This window comes from Podarcis raffonei, chromosome 6 (genome assembly GCF_027172205.1).
Source record: "Podarcis raffonei isolate rPodRaf1 chromosome 6, rPodRaf1.pri, whole genome shotgun sequence".
In the NCBI taxonomy this organism is placed as follows: Eukaryota; Metazoa; Chordata; class Lepidosauria; order Squamata; family Lacertidae; genus Podarcis; species Podarcis raffonei.
Genome location: NC_070607.1, coordinates 60749907 through 60764687, shown reverse-complemented (window position 1 = coordinate 60764687; position 14781 = coordinate 60749907). Strand labels below are relative to the sequence as shown.

The following is a 14781-nucleotide window of genomic DNA, read 5'->3' as shown; positions in this document are numbered from 1 at the left end:
GTCTGCTAGAAGTTGTTTTTTTGGTACTTCCACTTGGACGGATGGTGGCAACAGTGGTGGTGGATTCTAGCAGAAAAGAGAGGGGGCAAAGAAATAAGGCTGATCTGCTTTAAAGTGCAACACAACAGCTCTGACATTTATTTATTGGATTAGATTTTATTACAGTCAAAGACCAGCTCCCGTAACATAACACAATAAAAACAGTGTTCATAAAGATAAAATATACAATCGGAGCAGATTGCAGCAATAACTCATGAGTTAAAATTGAGATATATACATACACCCATACAACTGAGATTTGGTCTACCATAAAAAAATTGACCCAAAGGGCAACTTCAGCATTTCCCTAGTGAGCTATTTTATTCTAGAGGATGATCTGTGCCTACAAATCTGGGCACAGAATCTGGCTACGAGCCAGGTTGTCTTGTGATCTTTGCCTAAGAGGAGAGAATTAAGTTTAGACTTGTTTGAAAGATCGGCGAGCCTCTTCAGCAATGGATCAATGGTGTCTCTACAGATCTCAACATAAAAAGGACATCTAAAAAAATATATGTTCAGGGCTTCCTATTTCCCCTAATGGGCAGGCGCAAAGTCTCTGTGCGTACAGGATTCTTCTATAGAAGCCTTCCAGAACTGGTGAGGGCAAGACCGAGCTTCTAGCAAGAGTAAAAGCCCTTCTTGCGTTTCTGGATGTGAGGAAATAGAGATATGTTGCTGGAGCGGCTACGTATCTCCCGTTTTCTATGGACATTTATTTATTGAATTTATACCCTGTGATTCCTCCCAAGGAACCCATTTAAGTGTAGGAAGATACTTACGCCTAACACATGTTGGAATAGGAGGTTGCCAGGCATTGTTAGCCCCACATATACTACTGTCATTCCCCACCAGAGTGTATCCACGATTACATGCAGATATTATACGATCTCCATAGGTGTACGCAGGCTTATACGCAGTTGTTATTCTTCCATTTTTTATGTCAGGTCTACGGCATACGACCGCTGAAAAGAACAGCATTTAGAAATATACTTGTTATTTAAACTATGGCTTGCTAAAGCTTGCACAAGGACTTAACTATTGCCAATAAACTACAGTCTGATGTTAGCATATAAAATTTAAATTGTGGATTTGCATTACAGGTGCACCCAGCACCCTTTTCTTAACTGTGGCTTGTTTAGCCATCCCACCTCAGACAGTCGCCAAACTGCAAAGATAGGAAGGAAGAGCGCCCGGAAAACAAAACAAAGGTTTGCTTATTTGTCTGTGGAAAAATTCGAATTTTACTTGTGGTTTGTTGTATCATGGGCTAGTGTTCTATGCAAACCAGACCAATGTTCCACCAAAGAAGCAGCAGGGACTTTAAACTTGTAAACCTCCCAACTCTGGCAAAAAGGGAATATAATTAGTCATGCCGGTGATAGATTTTTTTTCTTTAGCCACTTGTTATAATTGCAGTGGTACCTTGGTTCTCAAACACCTTGGTTCTCAAACGCCTTGGTTCTCAAACACCGAAAACCCAGAAGTGTTCTGGTTGTCGAACGTTTTTCGGAAGCCAAACGTCCGATGTGGCTGTCAGCTATTGTTTCCAGGGCCCCTGTACTAATCAGAAGCTGCGCTTTGGTTTTCGAACATTTTGGAAGTCAAATGGAAATTTTGGAATTCAAATGGACCATTTTGGAAGTCAAATGGACTTCCAAAACGGATTAAATTAGGCACTTTTGTTTTTGCTATTTTGTTGTTGTTGTTGTTGTGGCTTTTTCGGTTAATTTGTTTTTGTGATTGTGTGGAACCCAGTTTAGCTACTGATTGATTGTGTGACTGTGGAAATGGATAACACCCCCCCATCCAAACAATGGCTATCATCAGTGCAGGTCAGAATTTTTTTAAAAAACATTTTTTTTATCATCTACAATACAGTGGTACCTCAGGTTAAGTACTTAATTCGTTCCGGAGGTCCGTACTTAACTTGAAACTGTTCTTAACCTGAAGCACCACTTTAGCTAATGGGGCCTCCCGCTTCCGCCGGAGCACGATTTCTGTTCTCATCCTTAAGCAAAGGTCTTAACCTGAAGCACTATTTCTGGGTTAGGGGAGTCTGTAACCTGAAGCGTATATAACCTGAAGCGTATGTAACCCGAGGTACCACTGTACTGCCTTATTTATTTTATAGTACAGTACGTTGATTATTGCTTTCATTTTATGGATCAATGGTTTCGTTAGATAGTAAAATTCATGTTAAATTGCTGTTTTAGGGGTTGTTTTTAAAAGTCTGGAACGGATTAATCCATTTTGCATTACTTTCTATGGGAAAGCGTGCCTTGGTTTTGGAACAGACTTCCAGAACGGATTAAGTTTGAGAACCAAGGTACCACTGTATGTTTATTTTGCATTTATTCTCTATGTAAAAGCTATGTATCAATGAATGGTTCAATTCCTGTATTCTTGATACCTTATGTGAACCTCTGAACTACAAATTTCCTATATATTTCTTTCTCAAAAATTGTTTGCATAGTTTATCAGCACAAATGTTTAGGATGTTTAGAATATAGACTGCTCTTACCTTGAGTCTTCCAAAACATGGAAAGCTACATGAATGGTATGTTAAGGACATTTTAATGGTCTGGTTGTCATGGAAGATGGACGATAAGTGGATGAAATATGATTCCTGAAGCTCCAGAGTATGGGGGTACTCAAGATAATGAAAGAAGATAATATAGAGGAGCAACACCTGTGACCTCTCTTTACGTATGAGTGTTATTGGCTAATAATGTATTGTATTTGGAAAATCTTGTAAAAGCTTTGGCAGAATGTGCCTTTGAAGCAGTTCTCCTAACTGGTGGTTCTGGTTTAGAGAGGCTTCCCTACTGCAATGGGTCCTCTAATAAACTGGGTCCCTACCAGATGCTGAGCTTGTATTGCATTTTGCTTTAAGGTGTTATTTCTTCACCTAGGCATGAACCATTAAGGGGTGGTTTGGAAGTAAATTCTTAGCACACCTGTTTGGGATTTATTTTATTTTATTTTATTTTATGGATAGGTGGACAAACTTCTGGTGACTTCAAATAACTAATTAAGCCGATTAAAATATATAATTTCAATCCAACTAAATTTCTACAGGTCTATAAACTACTTCAGAGACAGGCATTATCAAAGTTCCTGCGCAGATAGCTCTTAGAATGTAGAAAGCCAAACAAATCTAAATCTATAAGGCATAACAATTACTATTTAATACTCCTCCATTTATTGCAGGAAACATTATATTTATATTGTTTTTATTCTTCCTAGCAACCTGAGCAAAACAACCTAAAGGCAATGATTAAGTCCAAATGAAATTAATCAAATACATAGCTCACAACCAAATCTAGGTTCCTTTGTTCTCAGTGGGACATAATAGTGATTATTTTAATTGGACCAGACCATAAGCTCCTCTGAAAATGACTCAGGTTAAAACAAGCAACTCATTGAGGGGGCAGTGGAGTGTTCAGGGAAGTTTTCAATATGTGACATTTTAGTGTATCTTTCATCTTTGTTGGAAGCCGCCCAGAGTGGCTGGGGAAACCCAGCCAGATGGGCGGGGTACAAATAATAAATTATTATTATTATTATTATTATTATTATTATTATTATTATTATTATTGGCATCTCCCACACTGAATCACTTGCAATCCCACTGAAAACCTCACACAGTGAACAGCAGCAGCACAGTGCTTAGCAGACTGCAAAGTTAGCAAATTCCAAGAAGGATTTACTTTTTCCTGCCACTGTTCACAAAGGACATTAACATAGTACAGGAAAGGTACCAAACATTAGTTTCCATCACCTTTACATTCAGGTGCTGCTGGACGCCACTCTCCGTTTACACCATCTGCAGCCACTAAACATGTAATAGTAGGGCTTCCAATAAGTGAGTAATAAGCATTACAAGTGTACGTCACTGTTGTGCCATAGTCATAATGTCCATCGATTGACTCACTGTGTTGACCATTGGCAATCTTAGGAGGGGGGAAACAGGGGATTCCTGGGGATCAAAAGCAACATTAACCGTTCAGTAGGACGACAACTGTAAAAGCATCTCTGTTAGCATTGTATTTGGACTAAAGTTATTTTCATGGAAAAGATCTTCCACTTTATGAAGTAATCTTCTCATAATTCAAGGCCTGAGCATCCATTTTAGCTGTCACCCAAACACTGAACTAAAGTGGACTTTAGGTATTAGGTGTGTAGGTATTGCAACCTCCTCAAAAGCAAACTAGATCTTCTGTGAAGCAAGCTAGCCTTGAAGCTTCACAGAGGGAGCTGTCAAAGCCCCAGTGCCACCCAGTGCCAGAGCAAGGAATGCTCGGGGGCGGGGGCTGTGGCCTCAGCTTCCTTACTATTAGCCTTTATTTCCCTTCATGCATGCCTATGGAGACAGGGCTGCCTTCACAGCTGTGCACAGAAAAATAATAAAGGCTGACCCCAAAATGCAGGGTATCAAATGGGATTTAATGACAATATACATAGTCCATATACAATTTCATATCGCTGTCGAACAAATTCATACATGACATAAAACCAAAATAGATAAACCACAGGTATGTGAATGCATGAAAGGAAGTGACTAAAACTGTATATACCATAGACAGAATGGTCAGACAAGGAAAGGTTACAAAAACAAGGACCCTATTATACCAAGGGAAAGCAATGAGAGTATGTGAATGCCCTAAGTCACTTTATCAACCATATTTGCTTGTAGGTCAAATAAATTTGCTGAATTCCATAGTTTTTTTAATTAATAAAAAGTATTTTTAAATGATGTAATAAAGGATGAACCCCTGAAAACCACTGGGAGCGGGGAGAGAACCTCCGCATGCAGAAAACCACTTGAAAGGTATGTAAAGAGGCCCAGAAGAGACTGCTTTAGATGAAAAGGCAAATAATGTTCCAGGAGGTTTCCAGTAATTCAGGGGGATCTGACCCAATTGCTCCCCAATCCACCCACAGGTGAAACTCTAATTCCAAGAGTATGTAAGTCCCCACAAGTTATATAGGGCAACCAATGGATGATTCAAATTCAGGCTCCTCAGAGGCCATTGTTAGGTGTTAAGCACTCAGGCCAAAAGGTGAGCCCAAAAAAATAGGTAAAAAATGTTGAAGCATTATGGAATCTGCTGTAGCCAAATTAATTTTTACTTTTTTAATTCATTTCATTTCATATTATATTTTTGTCTCACCTTTCCTCCAATGAGTTCAAGGTGGTATACATGATTCTCTCCCCTGCTCCCATATGAAAAACCACAGAGATGAGGACCTTCTGGTGCTCCCCAGACTAACCCCTTTCACCAGTGGCTCAGTGAGCACAATGTGGGATTAGTGCAATGCACATGTTCTATTTGCACTGCTTTACTCCCTTAGATTCTCTTGTCTGAATAAGAACAATGAAGCAAAGATGCTTCCACTAAAACTTAAATGCTAAATTAAACGGAAGAAATCGTTTCTGTTCCAAGAAACATTGAAAAGTGGCTTAGTGGACAGGCTCTTTAGGGTTCCTGATTAACAATATATCCATTTGTAGGGAATGGCAATGGTTTGAATGACTTCAGCAATTCCTTATGCACACGACTTCTCCTTGATCTAATACCAATTCCACCAGTTCCCATTTATGTGTGATTTTGCAAACAAATGGGTTATTTCAGAACACCAATTTCCTGCTCTGGGGAAAGCTGTAGGTGAAGTCAGCTAGTTGGCAACAACCATGACGGTGTGTATATGGTACATGATCAGAAAATATCTTGAACTCTGTATATTGATTACACTTTTGCAATAAACAAAGTAACACAGTAACACATTGAGCTCACACTTAATAAATTCAAACTAGCTCATCTTACGTTGGCAAAGTGGAAGGTCTCTATTCCAATTAACGTTGTTGTTTATAAGCCTACATTGAAGAGTATTTACGCCTACTATTCTGTACCTAAAGAGAAAGACAAATCTTGTATTTTAATGCACAGGACATAAAGTGTGCAGATAGAGCATATTTCTTATCTAGTACACTTGCTTTATTTAGACTATATCCCATTCTACAGAGTCACCACTGTGCTAGTTGACATAAACAGAAAAAAATAAAATCAACCACCACCAGTTCAAAAGCAGTTACAAACAACACAGCAGCAAGAATATAATAACAGTAGGATTGAAGCCAGTTCAAACAACACTGAATGAGACCTGGTAAAGGTCTCACTTGCTGCTAAAACAATGTGAAAATGAGACCAGGGGAAACTTCCTGAGGAGAGGATTCTAAAGGCGGGGCAACTGAAAAAGCCCTTTCTCTGGGTGCTCTCAGTCGAGGTTGAGACAAGCTAGCAATTTAATTTAATTCCAGATACAGGAATTATCTCTTTGTTAAAGAGTGCCCAGAAAAAGTGATACCAACATAAAAACGCCAGTAGCTTGGACATAGTGCCTTTGTAAGCAGCAACCTAGGCTTTCAAATTTCATCATAGTGGACTTCCTCAATTCAAGGTGAAGTACTTGAAACACAATTCAAGTATCTAATCCAGGATTGACATTCAGCTATGATGGGGAGTAGTGTGTGACCTCAAAAACAAAGGGGAACAGTAAAGGTAGGAATTCATGATCTTCCCAACAGACCTTATGTCATTAAAAATGCCATCCCACCCCACTTGAGTTTATTGCCATTAAGAAAATTACTTTCCCAAAGCGATTATAAACAAAATCCACTATTATTACACCATATCGCAGGGTGTCTGGCTGAGAGAGTGTGGATTACACAAAATATTATTGTGTCTACTTTGCTGGAGAGAAGGGATTGTAGAACACAATTGTAGATAAAATCCATATCACACCATATCATAGGGGGCAGAGCTGTGGTTGAGAAAGTGTGGATCACATGAACTCTGCAAAATATTATTATGTCTATTTTGCTGGAGAGAACGGGAAGTTAGAGGGGCATATGAAAACCCTCTAATATAGTTATTCTAGCATATTTATTTTATTTTATTTTTAGAGAAATGAACAGAGAACCGTGGACTTGCTTGAAGCAGCAGTGCACTTAATTAAGGGCTGCAAGGAGTAAAAGGAGCCAGGGAAAGAACTGGGGGTTTCATCAGTGAGTGGAAACACATCCAGATGCCAGCATTGAAAGACAGTTCTACACACTGAGAAATAACCAAATGAAAGACCTGAATACACATTTCTCAGAAGCCAGAGCTTGCCGTTGCTCAGTTACCAAATCAACCAGAAATGGTAGACCTGTTCTTAGGTGCTGCTTATTTGTGTTTATTAATTTATTTAGAGTATAATAACAACAAAACTAGATAAGAATTAATGTCAAAAATCTAGCCTAATATTTTAACAATTAATATATGTCTGTCACGAGCCCTTCCCAGGAGTTCTAAACAAAGCAAAGTAGGTACAAGGCAACCTACAACTCACCCCTCATTACAGCCTAGAGTTATTTCATCACCTAGCCGCAAGTCTTTTGATTTTACTATTCTGCCATTCTCTAAATTTATAGTAGGACATCGCCTTCCTAACAGGAAAATCAAAACAAGCATTAGCACATGCAGCCTTGATTTCTTTAAAAATAAAATAAAAAGGGTACACTACAGACACCAAGGCCACTTCCAGATGATCTGTTTGTTTGGGGAGAGGTTATACGGCATTGTGTCCAAAAAAATTATCTCAGTATCTCCAGTGCAATTTCCTGTCACATTCTTTACTGCAAAATGTCCAATTTTTTATTTTTTTAAAAAAATCAAATTTGGTGCACAAGAGAACCAAATACATGTCAACTGTGCTACCTGAATTTGTTGGTATTTAATTGAATCCCTCCTACAATATAGAGACAGTCTGAAAGTGTCCTTGGAAATAATATATTCATTAAAGGATAATTCAATATCCAGTTTTACTGGTGGTTCACAATAATGTGATCTTTAGGGATGGATGCAGACATTAAGTGTTCTTTCTTTTTTCCTTCACGAGTTGAAAGCAGTTGAGAGACCATTTCTTGCTTTATGTACACTTATTTCTTTGTTACCTCTGGCATATAGATGTTCAAAGTTTTTGGACTGTTGCTGCTGACACTATCCAGTATCAAAAAGTTGACATCTGAGATCATTAAAAACTCTATTTTGTTTACTATAAAGTTGTAATAGTACTCCCACACACCTGTATTTATGACAATAGGTAAAACAAAGGTATATTTGTTCAAATAATTTTAAGACAGTTATACTTTTAAGTACAGTAGTTTTGTAAGCATACTATTCATCTGCCATGGTGGAGAAAAATCAGGCCGGGGCAGCTTCTAGTCATTATTTAAGGTGAGAACCTCCAATACATCCTCCTCACCTACTTTTGGAGAAGAGCTGACAGTGTTGGTGCCTCTCACCTTCACAATATTATAGTGTATAGTGTGACTTAAGGGTCATCAAGTCCAACACCCTAAAATGCAGGAATCTCAACTATATCATACATGACAGATGGCCATCCAACCTCTGCTTAAAAACCTCCCAGGAAGGACAGCACCAGCTATGTTCTGTGAGGAGAATCAGAACTTACAGGGTTAAACAGTTCTGTGTATTGTCTAGCCTACTAAGGTGTGGCTTGGCTGATGAACCAGGAGGATGGCTGCTCAATCTCCCAGCTATGCTGTTCATTAAAGCCTCTTAAGATTAGAAAAAAGCTTGCGTATGTACAGTGATTTATTGCACCTACACAAGGCACACACCACTGCTGCGATACTCTGCTTGGAGCCAGGAAGAAGTCTGAAGGCTCAGAGGCACAGGGAAGTGTGCTGGACGCCACTCTTGCCCAAGAGGTTATGGGAGCTGCCACGTCATGCCTGTGTGTGGGGGTGCAGCAAGACCAGCTGGAGCTCCTGCCTAAGGTTTAAGGCAGCGAAGCTTCACTGGGCTGTTTTTGCCCCCTTAGTTCCCTTTTAAATATCTGGTACTTCTGCAAATTTTGGGGTTCATTCAAACATGCTATTGCTCTTTCTCGTTTCTTAGAAGCACCTTGTATCTACAGACCCAAGGGCATTCACCACTTGAGTTCATCATTAGGAGGAGTGATGCTCAGAATATTCCATTTCCCTGATTTAAGTCTCCAATGTTCTACAAAAGAAAAGCCTCCTTTATTATTTCCTAACTTTCTGCAATGTTTGGACCTCCTCCAGTTCATAAGCAAGTTACTGACATAACTGGTCTGATCTAAGGTGGCTGTTCAACAGTTTTAGATATTCAGAAAATTAAGTGAAACTTACCTTGACAAAACCTAGGATTTTCTACTGACCATTTTGAATTGGCAAGACATGTAATAGAAAGAGTCTCTCCAGGAATAGGCTCATAACCTGGGATACAACGGTACTGCAAAACAGTCCCAGTAGGATAGCTGTCTCTTGGACTCCCAGTCCTTAGGCTAGCATTGGTTACATGCAGATAGGAGCAATCACCTGGAAATAAAAATTCAGAGGAAGTTCTGAAGCTATGGGAGAGAAAACAAGGTTCATTGTAGTGCAGAACTCTGGATAATTCATAAATCTTTATGACATTTTCCTCTACTGGGATCTATAGGACCATGTTCCAATTGATTCTGGGAGTTCATGTGCAGAGGACAGCTGGAAGAAGACTGGCACCATTAAGACTTATAGAGTAATCATAACTATGTCTCTTCAGATGTAAGCTCTCTCGAATTTTAAGGGGCTTGCTTGTAGGTAAGTGAGGTTCAGATGGAAGTCTTATTTACCACCTGCTACTCACATGGAAAATACCGCAAGTGGTTGCCTTTTCATCTAAACAGACTTGTGAGAACCATATGGGTGGCACACCTGCTACCACCATCTAATGACTAACAGGAGACAGAGGGAGCTCTGTGCAAAGGATGCAAAGAGGGAACAGGTCCAATTAATGGTGGCTATTTTAAATAAACAGGACTTAAAATAGCAGATTAAGGAGCATTCCCAGAAAGATGACACTGCTGAACTTTCCTTGGAATAATACCATATTTTAGGACAGTTATGTCTATTTACTTAAAGTAAGGCTGGAAGATGAACCAATATGGCATGTTACCAAGAGGCAATATTCTTAAAGTATAAAAATCGTAGGGCCATTTGGGGGCAAAAAGTTCAGAAGGCCAAGGAGCAATGTGAATCTTCCATCATTGGCCAGCTCTATCCATTCCTTTGTGTGAGCAGACTGGCCACCTAGTTAGAGCAACTACCTTTTATTATTATATCCCTGCAGAGACTGTGTGAATGTGTTGTATTCTTGAGGGATCTTGAGTAGATGAAACTAATAAATAATTTTGCAGATTCATACAAAGTCCATGTTGTCTTCCTCCAATCTGGGTTGCATTCATGGCACATCCCCAACAAATATCCTAGCTCATTTGAAACCTTGCCGGTAACCTTTTGGTTGGTCCCAACAACTATTTATTATTGCCATACCATGACCTTCAGTTTTTCAAGAATTAAAGTATAATCCTCTTATCTGAAGATAGGTTATATGCAACAACCACATTTACCCTCAGCGTTTGACAGTTTGCTGTTTTAGGAAGTTTTGAAGGCAACAAGAAAAGGACACCCTTAACTTTTAGCGAAATTTAATGCCCTAAATTTACAGGTTTTGAAGTAACTGGCCTCTCAGTCCATACACAGAAAGTGGCCTTCTTGCGCTTAGCTTTCCAAAACAACACAAGAGGCCGGCAGCTCATCTGGCAGATATGCCAACAGTCTGAACAAGGCTACCGAAATGCATTGAACCCCCTCACCCTACCTCACACCCCACCCCACCTCGAACTCTGGAAAACGAGAGAAACAGCAGCAGCGGCGGCGACGCCAACAACAAAGGCCCGCTGGAGTAACTTGTAAGAGGCGCCATCGCAGCAGCACAACAAGGAGAACCCAGAGTCAGAAAAACAGAAAGCACCACAACGGAAAAGCAAGGCGACGTGGCGGGCCCCGGAAGGAACTCGAGGGGAAGGGAGCGGCGGCGCTTTTTTCAGCCAAGGGGCGTGAGCACTAGCGTGGTTTCAGGTAAGGTACTCCAGGAGGAGGGCGAAGAGAGGGAGCCGTCTCCGCCGTTATCGGTTCCCGGCCTTACCGCCCCAGAACCGCGCGCATGCCGGTTGGAGGCGGCGGCAAAGGCGCGCGTTCGGGATTGGCGGGTGGGAAACGTAGGTAGAAGAGCCGCGTAGTGCGCTCGGTATCGCGCGTGGGAGGAGATCGCGAGCCCCCGCTGGGACGCGGTCATCCGCGGGTGGTGTGGGGAGGAGCAGCGCTGACCGACGGTTTTCCGCTTAAACTTCTAGCCCGCATCAGAGCAAGTTGCTCACAGGAGCTCTCCTAGCAGTTGCAACAACCAACTTGCCTTGCGCTCTGGTGTCCTGGATGTGCTCAGGGAATGCGATGGATCGTACGCTGAATTCGCCCCACCGTAGGCGAACATGGAATGGCAGCCTTAGTTGCAGGAGTGCCAGCTTGGCCCGGCAACCGTGGGTGCCAGGGGCCGTGGGTGCCATGCAGCGTGAATGGCCCTGGAGCCAAAATTCGTGGGTGCCCGGCCCCTTCATGGGGAATTTTGTGGATGCTCAGGCACCCAGGACCTACGCTTAGTTCCATACACAATACTAGGGCTTGGCAGTTCCGGATTTACGTATAAGCTAAGCAAGCTATAGCTTAGGGCCCCACTCTTTTGGGGGCCCCCAAAATTTTTTTAAGGGGAAAAACCTGGATGTACATTTCCAAAATATGAGACAAAAACAATGAAATAAAACCTACATACAGCAACAGTGTCTTGTGTTGTGTAGGCTCCTATTTGTTATGCACAAATAAAAAATGGTTTTAGATACCTATTACGTCCATAAATTACCATATAGCATATACAGTATTCAACACACACACAAAAGTGACAATTTGTTGTTGACAAAAGACAGCTGGACATATAAAGGGCCCCATTACCTTCTGTAGCTTAGGGCCTCATCAAACCTAAATCCGGCCTTGGGGCTTGGACATTTATTTTTTTCATCACAGGACCCCTTTTCTGTCTTATATTCTGCAGTGTAGTTACATACTACTTAGACCCGTCATAATGCCTTTCCGATAGTGTAGTTCCTTTCACCCACCTACGCTATCCTATAATGCCTCTTTCTGGCTCACCCACAGGGTTTAACAATCCAGAATTGCTCTTCCCTCTAGTTCTGCTTGCAGCTAATCCGGTTTTTCTCCTACCTTCACTTTCATTTTTCCTCCTCCTGTTAAATTTTTCTTCTTTTGATTCCTTCATCCTCTGTTCCCTTTCACTTATTAGTTCCCTGCTACTTTCCCTTCAGCATCCTGCTTTTCATGGAGCTGCTGTAGGCATTTAAGCAGTGTTTCACAGCTGCTGCCACTACCTGTGTTTCCATTTGAGCAAGTTTGGGGAGGTGTGGCATGGAAGGCAAACAAAGCAGCAGCTCTTGAATCCTTCTAACAGATCAGTTTGATAAACAATTGAAGGAAAGTAACGGGGAGAAACAAGGTTACATTAGTGGAATGCTTTTATTATATTTCACAAATCAAAAAACATTGTGCAAATACCTTGGAACACAAGATTCCAGCATTGTACTATTTAACCTGGACAGCAACATGAAAGAAATTCTAGGCATTTCCCCCTCAAATATAGAATTTGAAGGCAAATGTGTTGTTTGCCAGTTCTTCACTTAAACCTACCAGATTAGCCTATTTCACACACTCATGCATGTCCTTTTTCAGGGTCTGAACTAATCCTGACCTGCTTAACTGAAGATGTATTTAAAAAACAAAACATATCTATGTTCTACTAATAGGAACATGCAAAGACAAGGCATGCTTCCATTTACTTACTAAAGTGCATAACAGTGCAATAATTATTCTTTCATAAAGCATATAGTTCAATCATATTTCATTTTTAAAATTATTGCTATGTGCAGAGCTTTGGGTAATAAAAAGAGAAGATAAGTCACATTTAGTCACGAATCTAATATGGACAAAACTGCGGTATGTATAACCAACTCCTCACTCTCTTTGGGCCATTGACAATTACTTTCTATACTTTATCATTCCCATATACTACAGCTCCAACATCTGTGCTTTCATGTCTGTTTGGAACTAGTATATTGTATAATATTTGGTGTGCAATCTATGGAATGCTGTGTGGCAAACTCCTAACACTCAAACTGTTACATTCATTCCAGTGCGTATTTGTGTGATCGAATGCTTTATATTCTGTTGTAGTCAATGGTGATCTGTCTGAAGATGAAACTGAACATTTCAGTTACAAACCTGAATTTGGATTGCATTGCCTACACAGTGGCATTAAAACAGTCCAAGCTGAAGGCAGTAAGCCCCAATGCATTGAATTCTCACATAGAAAGCTATGTTGTTACATCTGCTACAGGCTGCTGTGAAACAAAACCCCTGCTAGGTCAGGGCACACTGCTCTGACATTGGCTCCCAGTATGTTTCCAAGCACAGTTCAAAGTCGTGGTGCTGATCTTTAAAGTCCTAAGCGGCCTCGGCCCAGTATACCTGAAGGAGCGTCTCTACCCCCATCGTTCAGCCTGGACACTGAGGTTGAGCACCAAGGGCCTTCTGGCGGTTCCCTTACTGCAAAAAGTGAGGTTACAGGGAACCAGGCAGCGGGCCTTCTTGGTACTGGCGCCTGCCCTGTGGAAAGCCCTCCCATCAGATGTCAAGGAAATAAACAACTATCTGACATTTAGAAGACATCTGAAGGCAGTCCTGTTTAGGGAAGTTTTTAATGTTTGATGCTTTATCGGTTTTTTAATATTCTGTTGGGAGAAAGGCCCAAGTGGCCGGGGAAACCCAGCCAGATAGATGGGGTATAAATAATAAATTTATTATTATTATAAATAGTAGTAGTATTATAGTAGTAGTAGGCCCACTTTAAAGCTGGCCGGAGGTGCTAGATAACCAGAGACTCTACTAGATGATAACTGGGCTCCTACCTGAAAGGAAGGATCTATTCCTGCACTGGAAGAGTTAAGTTTTCCATGTGCTCAATCAACTGGTCTTTTCTGACAGAAAAGAACCTTCTCTATCTGAAAAAGTGAATCAATCAAGAAGCCTGGGGTGGTGCCAAGTTCTCTGATTGAGCTATGCTCATTATCCAACCTATCTTAGAAGCTACTGTTTAACTAAGATAAAATGGGATGTTTTCGTGAGCATGTGTACTAGACTACAGCCTAGTTGTACAGTTAAGGGCACAAAGACAACAACAGCTTTGGTAAGTCATGCAATGGGGTGACAGTATCATACCCTCCAATATTTCTCCGATGAAAATAGGGACACCCTATTCCATGATAATAATAATTTTATTGTTTAAACCCCCCTCATCTGACCGGGTTGCCCCAGCCATGCTGGGTGGCTTCCAACATATATCAAAACATAATAAAATAGTAACAAACCTCCCTATACAAGGCTGCCTTCAGATGTCTTCTAAAGCTTGCATAGTTACTTATCTGCATGTCTTGGGGGGGGGGTCATATAACTCCATACCCTCCAACATTTCTCTGATGAAAATAGAGATGTTCTAAGGAAAAGCGGGACATTCCAGGATCAAATCAGAAACTGGGACGGCCTCTGTAAATCTGGAACTGTCCCTGGAAAATACGGACACTTGGAGGGTCTGCAGTATGTATCTACTGAATGATTATCAGATGTCATAACGATTTGTTTTATTATTGAGGCACGGAGCATGGGTACCATTGTAATGAACCAAAATCAGCATAGGATTGCACTTGAAA

At 40.9% G+C, this 14781-nt stretch overlaps 1 protein-coding gene across 8 annotated transcripts in view; it reads right to left on the bottom strand.

Annotated features, from left to right (window-relative positions):
* The window catches only part of LOC128416145 (membrane cofactor protein-like), a 34331-nt gene extending 23141 nt beyond the window's left edge, over positions 1–11190 (bottom strand). For 6 of the 8 annotated variants that reach the window (XM_053393423.1, XM_053393427.1, XM_053393430.1 and 3 more), the window contains exons 1-7: positions 10219–10750; positions 9263–9451; positions 7435–7531; positions 5868–5953; positions 3821–4018; positions 819–1001; positions 1–66 (exon numbers count right to left, since the gene is read on the bottom strand). In XM_053393423.1, coding sequence (XP_053249398.1) covers positions 1–66; positions 819–1001; positions 3821–4018; positions 5868–5953; positions 7435–7531; positions 9263–9451; positions 10219–10363 — 964 coding nt within the window. In that variant the 5' untranslated portion in view covers positions 10364–10750. Of the gene's footprint in view, positions 67–818; positions 1002–3820; positions 4019–5867; positions 5954–7434; positions 7532–9262; positions 9452–10218; positions 10751–10789 lie in introns of those variants that run through there. The other 2 variants (XM_053393424.1, XM_053393422.1) reach the window with 2 other exon arrangements.
* Positions 11191–14781: the final 3591 nt, after the last annotated feature.